This window comes from Boleophthalmus pectinirostris, unplaced genomic scaffold (genome assembly GCF_026225935.1).
Source record: "Boleophthalmus pectinirostris isolate CB_2022bp ecotype Guang Dong unplaced genomic scaffold, ASM2622593v1 HiC_scaffold_5, whole genome shotgun sequence".
In the NCBI taxonomy this organism is placed as follows: domain Eukaryota; kingdom Metazoa; phylum Chordata; class Actinopteri; order Gobiiformes; family Gobiidae; genus Boleophthalmus; species Boleophthalmus pectinirostris.
Window position 1 is genome coordinate 12762137 of NW_026571404.1, and position 10821 is coordinate 12772957.

At 36.7% G+C, this 10821-nt stretch overlaps 1 protein-coding gene across 1 annotated transcript in view; it reads right to left on the reverse strand.

The window, feature by feature from the left end:
- Positions 1 to 8585, reverse strand: part of LOC110162243 (rab11 family-interacting protein 2) — a 28664-nt gene extending 20079 nt beyond the window's left edge. Inside the window, exons 1-2 of the mRNA XM_020927115.2 lie at positions 8423 to 8585; positions 6441 to 6985 (exon numbers count right to left, since the gene is read on the reverse strand). Coding sequence (XP_020782774.2) covers positions 6441 to 6793 — 353 coding nt within the window. The 5' untranslated portion in view covers positions 6794 to 6985; positions 8423 to 8585. The remainder of the gene's footprint in view (positions 1 to 6440; positions 6986 to 8422) is intronic.
- Positions 8586 to 10821: the final 2236 nt, after the last annotated feature.

The window sequence follows — 10821 nt, forward strand, 5'->3', positions numbered from 1 at the left end:
AACCAATCACTGCTATTTGGTCGTGACGTATGTAATGCACTGCTAACGGGGATGACTGTTATATTAAACTTTTTTCAAATCCCATAAGAAAAAGGGCAATAACGTCTTTTCCTTTGATAAAATTCACCAAACATTCTCTTTGTTCCGGCTTTAAATCCTCGATTTCGAGAATCTCGTTGCCAACACAGAATGCATGGCTTTGTCTACATCCATCTTGACTGCTTTGTTGACTGTTGTGCTGTACCACAAAAGAGACCCTGTCATGGTTTCAGAGCTCTTCGCTGATTGGCCGGTGTGCGGTCTACAACTTCCAAACTTTTTTTTATCATATCTAAACACAGATGATGCAGAGGGCTGATCGAGGGCTGTAGTCTGGTGCTCAATACATTGAATAATTGAAATATGTAAAAAGTAAATTTTTCATTGATGCAAGGTCATGTGGGCCAATTCACCTGAAAGCCACAGGGCCAAAAAAAATTGTCTGAGGGCCGCATTAGGCCCACGGGTCATAGTTTGGACATGCCTGTTCTAGTGTATTCCGATTCCTAAACTAGTCACTGGAGAGAAATGAAATTGAGCGAAGGCACTAGGTGAATAATTGGGTAATTTCAGCCATGCAATTGCCTCTCTCTACTAAACAAAAGGTAAAAGGTACAGTAGCTGTTAACTTGTAAAACTACAGCTTCATGACATCACAAGGTGTAAGAGCATTTTGAGTTTTGGAGATGTAGACAGACTAATAATAGAGGGATACTCAAATATGTGTGAATTAAACGAAAACACAACTCAACATTCTAATGTGGCTAAAAGCTCACAATGGTACATTTTACATAATATAGGACCTTTTAAATTCAATGAACTGCACAGCCCTACGTCATGTAATATTTATTGAGGTTTGCAGTTATGACATTGCTGTTGTCCAGTTACATATCGTCCAGTGGAGAGACAAAGGGTGGGTCAGTCTTTTGATGCGCCAATATTATGCTCCTGTCCTACATAGAACAGTTACGTCAGAGGAAAATCAAATTACTTTATTACTAGCATACAGCTTACACTTTGAACCAAGGCTGTGTTTTATTATAACATATAAAGCATCATTTTAATTTGTTCTTTTTTCTGTAATCTAATAGAATCAAAGTGGTCAAATAGAAGACTTTTTTTAATCCTGTCATCTGTCTAGAGCTATATCCAGTTCACTCCCTCCTCAATGTCCCGCTCCTGACAGGCCCTCTGCTCCTCTCCTTTGCTCCTCTCTTCTGCTTGTCTTCTCCTCTGCTCCTCTCTCTTCTGTTACTCTCCTCCTCTACTCTGCTCCTCTCTTCCTCTCAGCTGCTCCTCTCTCCTCTTTCTCCTCCCCTCTTCTTTTCTCTTTCTCCTCCCCTCTTCTTTTCTCTTTCCTCTGTTCCTCTCTCCCCTCTCCTCTTCTCTACTCCTCTCCTTTGCTCCTCTCCTCCTCTCTCTTCTTCTCCCTCCACTCCTCTTCTCCCTCCTCTGTTCCTCTCTCTCCTCTGTTCCTCTCCTCCGCTTCTCTTTCTCCTCTGCTCCTCTGCTCCTCTGCTTTCCTCTGCTCTTCTCCCTCTTCCTCCCTCCTCTGTTCCTCTCTCTCTCCTCTCCCTCCTCTGCTCTCCTCCCTCCTCCGTCTCTTCTCTCGTTGTCTCTGCTCTCCTCTCTGCTCTGCTCCTCCCTCTCCTCTCCTCCTTTCTCTCTCTTCTGCTCTTCCTCTGGACCCCGACCTGCTCCTCTCTTGTATCTGAGCTCAAGGCCAAGACAAACCTCCCTCCGACCTCCCCCCTCTCTTCCCGGGACCGCTGGGAAACTCCGCACAATCAACAAACACAGGTGCGCGATAATTAGCCCGCCTGCCTGCTCGGATATCAGGCCTCCTCCTCCGAAAGGTTCAATATCGCCGCAACGGGCCACGGTGACCTGCTAATACGGACTCTAGATACAGTATCAAGGGTCTAGCTGCATTGTCAGAGTGGGTTTAACCAATGAGCTAAGAGCCAGAGGATTCACAGGGGGGAGAGGCGCTTGAGAAACTGCACAGCCCCGAGGTGCATCTGCAAATACAAGCAATCTGCGCTGATTAGGACGTATTGTCACTGTCCTGGAGGAAGGCACCGGGGAGGTATGGTGGAAACACGGACAGCCTAATCAACAGCAGAAACACCGTGGTGGTCAGTCCGGCTCATGTAATGTAATGGTGACTCAGTCTGTGACCCCGTGTAGACCTGGGTGTAGCCAAGACCTCATCACCGGATCATTTTAGAGATTTAGGTTAACTGTCAAAAGAATTATAGACACTCCTTCTGATAACATCTGAATGGGAACGAGTGAATTGAGTTGATTTTAAATATTGTTTTTAGTGTCCTTTTGTGCAATAAAACGCTCCAGTGTAATGATTAGGGCTGCATGATGGAAAAGATTCTCATATGTGTACTGCAAAAAATATTACTGTGATACTGGAAACAGATATTGACGTTGAATATTTTGGTGGATCAGATATCGGTTCCAAATGACTGGTTCAGCCGATGTTCCATTTTGGTCCAAAACTCGTGTAATAAGATGATTTACTAGCCCAAAAAATCTCATAATATTAAACTCATTTTACGTTGCCATTTTGTAATTACTTTAAATTATACATTACATTTAGAAAGCGCATTTGGATAATTTTTCATCATACGGTGTTTGTGTTAAAATCCACTCCAACCATTTTTATATGGCACATTTTACCAAAACAAGGACTCCAAAGTTCTGCACAGAGTAGGCACAATATAAATTAACACATTAAATAAAATAAAGCACAAAATAAACAAAAGCAAGTCACTTTAAAAAACACAAAAAAAATACTCAAATTAGCAAATAAAAATAGCAAATAAAATCAATAAAAGTCAGAGGACGACACAATTCTCACACCGTGTGAAAAGCCAGTGAGTAAATGTGTTTTTTTTAACAAGACTTAAAAGAATTGACTGAAGGGATGGTCTTAATGTGAGGGGGAGAGTGTTTCAACGTTTGGGGCCAACCACAGAAAAGGCCCGGTCACCCCGACTTCTGAGTCTCATTTTTGGGACGACAAGTTGGAGCTGGCCCAAAGAATTTTACAAGAAAATAAATATCAAATATCAATCTATGTGTGTGCCTAATTTTAAAAAGGAAAAAAAAAAAAAAAAAAAAAAAAAGATAGAAAAAAATATATATATATAAAGGAACACTAACCCAGCAGATTTTAATCAGATGGAGATCCTTGGTGTTATTGCAATATATTTAGTTTGTTGCAATATTGATTACTATATGAGCAACAGCATATAATTAGTATCATATTCACAACAACTCACCTTTATGTAACAGATAATACTCCCTACAACTGTACAAAAACTCTCCCTTATGTAACAGATAACCCTATGTCCTGTCGATCACCATATCATTGTTGCACCATCTTCCTATGACCTCTTAAATAAAGCTGTGATTTTACATTTTATTACTTATCTTTCTATTTTATTTTGACTTGTACATTTACATTTATATAATTATGTCTTATTTGACAACTATCTCTTACAATCTTTTTTGCTACTTATTTAGAATTTATTATTACCATTGATATTTTCGCTCTTTGTTATTATGTTATATTGTGATTTATTGTGATTGTGTGCAAAAATATCGAAATATCGTATCATTTAATTTGATGTTACAGTATCGATATCGTGGGCTGCTGTATTGATATATCGCCAAGAGGTTTGTTTTGGTATATTTTACTAAATTATTTTGTTACAGCACTACAGTTTTGTTGCTTGTTAAGAGGAAGGAAACTCGTTTATACAACACATTTGACAATTTCAAAGTTTTGATGATTAAAATGTTTGTGTTTCATATGAATTTTGCCGAAGAAGTGGTTTAACAAAGACTTTTAGCATCACAGCCGTGATTTAGCCTTTATTTTTTACTGAAATGCATCAAATAGTTTTTAAATATATCGTATTGAATAGTATCAAATCGAAAGCTCACTGTATCGAGATATGTATCGTATCATGGCTTATCGTATGGGCAACTTCTGAATGATACCCAGCTCTAATTGGGATGTTTGAGCTATTGTGTCCAAATAATTTCCCTTGTGGATAAATAAAGTTTGTCTAAGTCTAAGTATATTCGACTCATAATTTGAAAGTATCCTGAAACTTATTCCCCAACCATCCAACCCCACTCTCTCATTTATCAAAGAAAATTAACATCAGCTAATATTGCAATATCAGTACTACTGTGATCTACTGTGCAGCCCTAGTAAATATATATTCTTTGTGTTTTTCTGCCTGTGTCTCTGGGTGGGGCAGAGACAGTAACACAATAGGTAGATGGAGCTGACACCTACATGACAGACAACCATTCACTACAGCATTCTTTTACTATGGGCAACAGAAAGTCATTCACTTTCATCTCCATGGCATGTTTAGTATAATAACTAAAGGAGTGACAACATGACATACAGTCTTGTCTATTTGAGTTTGACTATGACAAAAATGCAAATGAGTAAGCCTCACCCAAGTAATAGCTACTTTCTAGGCAGTATACATATTAATGCTACCTCATACCTTTAAATATTTGTAGCTTAACCTTTTCTTTGTTACTGAAACGTGTGGAATTTTATCGCAATCAAACTACAAAGACAAAATATAGCACAACCCTTCTTATCTAGTATTCAGTATGTTCACTTCAATGGTTGAAACGTAAGGTAAACAAAGGTGGAAGCAGGTCAGGGCCTATTGTAAAAGGCGTACACACTAAATGCATTCACGGGATGTAAAACCAACTGTTTCTATAGTGATGACTAACAAGACATGTTCAGCAAGCTCCACTAGTTTTAATTAGGCACACACGGCAGCAGTCAACACGTCAGTAATCACTCTAAAAATAATCTCTCAACAATGCTAGCCACTTTATAGCTAAACCCAAAACAACAAGATAGAAATATTGCATTGGCACTAACTGGACATACAAGCTGTAGTTTTCAGTCTCTAAACAAATAACTTTGAGCAAATGTGTCTGGTGGATCAATTTTATCCTTCAAAACGCCACAATAAAGTCTTCTTCAAAAGGCAAGACAATACAATGTAAAATGGTATTCAAATTATCTGGCACAATGGAACCAGCAGTGAACTAATTAAAACTAAAATACTGCTGTATCGTCACACCGCCAAAGGGTTCAAATACAAGGGTCTAAAATAGAAAGAGGATATTAAATGTATTTGTCATGCCATCACACGCTGAGGATTGAAATACAATGTCTGTCTGGTTAAGTTTGACACTTCCTCTTTAGTCTGTGCTTGTGTAAACAAAGCATAAATCTAATACTTATTTGATCCGAGCGTTATTGCAGGCGAGTTGGTTTTCATAGTGGTGTTGAGGGAAGAGTACTACAGTGGTTAAATGAGAGGTCTGCAGCCAATAGGACGTCAGTAAAAGCATGTGGTTTGGAGCAGAGTTCAGACTTTGGTGTAGGGATGTCCAGATGATTTGGTTAATCAGTATAAATCGTAAGAGATATAAAATTATAATTGTGACCATTTTAAAAGCAAAGTTAGAGTCATTTCAAAAACTTTATAGAGCTTTTTTTATGTCAATGTCATATAATTCAGTTTTGCATTAAGGAAGTTTAATTTCATAAGACACATTGAAGCCACATTCAAGACGAGTGATGATGAATTAGTATGAAAGAAAATCAAGGACTTCACTTTTGTCAATAATTGTGAATATTTATTAAATCATGACTTTTCTTCTCACAATAATCTCAACACTAAAATTTGATATATTGTCATCCCTACTGCGTTAAAGAGCACTGGTTAAAAATCTGCCTTGTTTATGTTCATTTAAATAATTTGTTGTTTTTAAAAAGAAAAAAAATCATCAAAAGTTAATTGTGCAAAATAATATATAGGCCTATGTAGTTTCAATTTGAAATCTATAGATCTATCTACATTAGCATTGATTGTTGCACAAGATTTCTGTGAGCCAGTATCTGCACATCGTCATACTACATGTTAATAAAAGCAACACTTTTGTCATTGTATGCAGTGTAGTGCTAGTGCTATTGCAGTACTAGAAGTAAAGAAAACTTTTCAAATCTTATCAGTGTCACTGACGGAAATGTTATCAAAACAAATACGCTGTCCATGACACAGTGCACAGTATCCGTTTTGCATGTCAAGGCTCGATAAAAATGAAACAAAAATGAACAGCAACTGTCAAATATAATCCTATATTTTAAAATGGAAAAACAAGAACTTTTTAGTAAGAAGTAAGTAAGAAAGTATCTCCGTAAGTACCCTTAATAAATCTCTTGGGAGTCTAAGGTGGCATAAATCTTTAGAGCATTTAATTGGTCAGCATCACTGTACAGACAAAAATGGTGTTATTATATTGCGTTATTATAACACTGCAGTACTCACTCAATTTTCTTTCGCTCCTTGTTGTCAAAGATTTCATTGAGATTGATGGTCCTTTGCCCCAGGAACTTGTCCATCCCGACCAGAGAGCGGTGCATCACAATGAGGACGAGTTCGTACACCTCGGGGTTCCCCTCCACCAAAAGTCCGGGTAACTCAAACGATGCCTCCTCTCTCCAGACCGGGTTAAGCGTCTTCTCTGCCACAGATGTCGAGTACTTCTCTTTGCCCAGCTGTATAATGGTGTAGGCATCATTGGTGCCATTTTTGCCCTTCGCAGATAAACCAGTGGCTTGTAGGACAGTGGCTTGGACATGGGTTGGAAACCACTTTTGAGACTGCTCACCCAGCGACATTGTCAGTGTTTAGAGAATAACTAGAAATTCATGCATTTATTTCGAATGTGCAAAAAGCAGTAAACATAACTACTATTTATTGGCCATGTCAGTTAATAATATTAGACTATATACAGATAATGAAAGGTGTGTCAGACTGAGTGAGCCTCATTCTCTGCCGCTGCACAGATGTCCAAGCCACTCATGAGTCATCTGAAAGAAGAACAAAAAGATTCATAAAATTTCCCAGAACAAACATGAGTCAAAGGATCCAAGTAGAGACATTTAAATACAGTGTTGTTATTATTGGTAGTAAACTTAACTATATAGGGTGTAGACCACCTGTGAAGACATGTTAAGGGCCATTATTACAGACTAATCAAACATGTCTCCTGCAGAGGGATGATGTGTCCCAAAGCTGAACATCCGACCAAAGCGGTGATCTCAGTCTGTGTCATACTGCGGTTAAATTATAGTGTCCTGACTCGAGCAGGTTTATTGTGATTACTGGTTTAATAGTCTTTCATTAATATAGAATAAGTGACTATCCCTTTATAATGAGTACATGGCAGCGTATATTTAAGGAGGAGGAAAGCTATTGAATAAAAAGTAATAAAAAAGTAAATTAAGATAAAACATCCAGCATAGGGCTGCTCGATTATGGAAAAAAATCGTTATCACGATTATTTTGGTCAATACTGAAATCATGATTATTCAAACGATTATTTTTTTCAGCATCTCTCTCTCAACAGAAAAAACACTTTGTTACTGATAATTTATGCAACATTTTTAAATTGAAAATAAATACAGGCTAAAACTGTGTACCTTAGAGCAGTTTTGCGATGTATAAAACATAAAATTATTAATAAAATATACTTTGAACATGAAATATGATATTGAAAAAGATAAATGTATCCAAAATAAACTATATATCCAGCTGTTCTATAATTTCTATATTTAAAAATCAAATAAATATACTTATTTATATAAAATTAAATAAATACATAAATAAATAAATAAACTTTGTTAAGCTTTAATCGTTACAACTCGATTATATGAGTTTGGAAATTGTTTGACACACAAATCGAAATCGCAATCAAAATTCGATTAATTGCACAGCCTTAATCCAACATACTGTAGTTTCTATTTTGAAAGGAAAAAGTTAGAATTATCTGGATCACATTCAACAGATATGTTTTGCACACAAAAAACGCCTAATGTTATTTGTTGTGAGGCCAAAAAGTGACCAGATAAATTCCTACAATCAATATTATGTATTATTGTTATTCCAAAGTATGTTTAAACAATTGTCAGGAATCCAAACGACACACTGATTTTATAATGACAACAATAAAGCCAATATAAACACTGGAAACATACATTTTATTTAGAATTAATTTGGTCAAAGAGGCAAAGAGCAGCCTACACAGACAAGGATTAGTCACCTTTACAGCTGTCATAAATATAATGTGATCGTCATGTGAAACAGACTATTGCACAGTGGTTTTTCCAAGTGAAAATCTGAGTATAAAAAAAGAAAATAAAGATTATAATAGTAGTTTGTGTCGATAATACTGCAGCACACTGACAGCTACACGCGGCTAGCTGCGGAGCTAACAGCCTGACAACATGAGGAACACAGTGTCTTACCTCGGTGTCATTTTCACCGATTTGGGGAAGACATTGAGCGCAGAGGAGCTGGTCTATGCTGATTCCCTCATGCTGTGATTTAAGAGGCAAAGAGCGCCCCGAAAGTTTTATTTTCAGCGGACACTTCTGCTGCCCATTGCGGTCCCGCTGCACTGAAGGCAACGCGAGCTCCACTTCCTGCTTTGGCGTCACTTCCGCATCGCCAGCGTCAGGAAAAAAACAAACAAAAATTTAAAACGTATGTAAAAGTCTACAAAAATGAAAATAAGACGATTAGGTAATTGCAATTCTATCATTTAAATGTTATGCAACTTTATTTCATGTGTCATATGAGAAAAATAGTGTTACTGAATATTATTTGTGATTTATTATTTGCCAAAAGAATAAAAAAAGGACTCTTATAATAAACTTAAACATCAGCATGGGGTTCAGGAGATATGTTTTAATAATCTTTATACTGTTACACACTAAAATCACCTATGCTAAGGCTTAAATATATATCTATCTTCAATCCTCATCTCAGCAATGAACAAACTGGTTGTGTATAGGGCTGTGTATCATTAAGAAGTTGCCGATACGATACATATCTCGATACAGAGGCCACGATATGATACATATCTCGATACAGTGAGCTTTTGATTCAGTACCATATATTTCAAATCGATTCGATACGGTTTAATAAAAAATAAAGTCTAAATCATGGCTGTGATACTAAAAGTCTTTGTTAAACCACTTCTTGTGCAAAGTTCATATGAAACAAACATTTTAATCATCAAAACAGTGTCAAAATGTCAAATGTGTTACATAAACGAGTTTCCTTTCACTAAACAAGCAACAAAACTGTGGCACTGTAACAAAATTATTTAGTTAAATATAGAAAAAAATACTCTACAGCAGCCCACGATATCAATACTGTATCATCATATTAAACGATACTATATACCGATATTTCAATATTTTTGCACACCCCTAGTTGTGTATTTATTTATTTATTTAATTATTGTGGCGTGAGGTCCATATGTGTTGAAAACTGTATAAAGTAGTGATTTTCCTATGTTAAAATTAATTACAAAGTACCACAAAGTACACTACGTCTACTTTAAAGTACAGTCCGTGTTTGCATGAAATGAGATGTACTAAAATGGTAGTTTATGGCCTGAACGGAAACATGTGTAACACAAGTAAAGCATTCTTCCAGAGATGAGTATGGAGATATGGCCAGTCTAAAATATCACAGACATGAAATTCACCTGAAAGAGTGCCAAGCATTTACAGCAGGATGGATATAATGCTACATGAAATTTGTGCAGGTCGTGGCTGTAATACAGATGGTTCATGTGAAGTGTGTGTTTGTGTGTGTTAGGCTTTTCAAAAGTGTACAAAATCATATAGGCTACATATAATCTGTACAAAAGCAAATTTTGACACTACTGCAAAAAATCACATTAACAGGATAAAATTTGAGCTAGAGCTTTATTACAACTAGATCTAACAGTAACATAAAGAAAGTACAACTATTTTGTACATGAAAATTCCATTTTGTTACTAAAAAATGAGCATGTTTTATCTTCTTTGTGGTATTGTAAACGGTATCGAGTATTGAGTCAGTTCCTTAGTGTCAAAATGGAGTTTGAAATTCTAATATCGTGACAGCAGTAGTGTGCGTGTTAGTGAGTGCGCTCGGGGTCCTCTCTCTGTCAAACGGCTAAATCATCCAAACATGGGAAGTGCTTTTGTCTCCTGAGTGGGACATGCAGCCTCAGATAAGGGTCCCACTTGAATGAACACAGACATGCATGTCACCCTCTTGACAAGTGCATCTTAAGCAAACACACCTGCCCATGTTGGCTTTATCATCCCGACACAAGCACAGCATATGTACACAGCAGGCCCGTCCATCAAATAGATTATTGCTCTTATCTAAAGTACATCTCTGAATGAAATGCTCGGGCTTAGTGAAATATTAGGGCACAAAAATGTAAGGCAGTGCCCCCAGAGTACACAAGGTTCAGCGTTGTGTGTGGCTTTAATATAGACAGTAAAGGCCCTTTAATAGTATTTCTTATGAGTAAGAAATAGGTAGAGATATATTATGAGATGTTATTGTGTCAATTATTGATCTTTTTTTATTCAGGTCACTCACTATCACTGGGGTCACTGATTTGCAGTTTAACAGAGCAAACTTTTAAGTGACATTTATTAGGGATGTAACAATAACCAAAATATAAAGATATCGTATCATCAAATTTCTCACAATAATACCATGGACCATCACAATATATCAAGTTTCTTTGCTTAATTTAAGAGTTATGGTGAAACAATAGCTAAAAAAAGACAAAGGGAACTATATAGACCTTTCAGTGAAGACTACAAGAAGAAATAACTGTTCTAAGCACTTT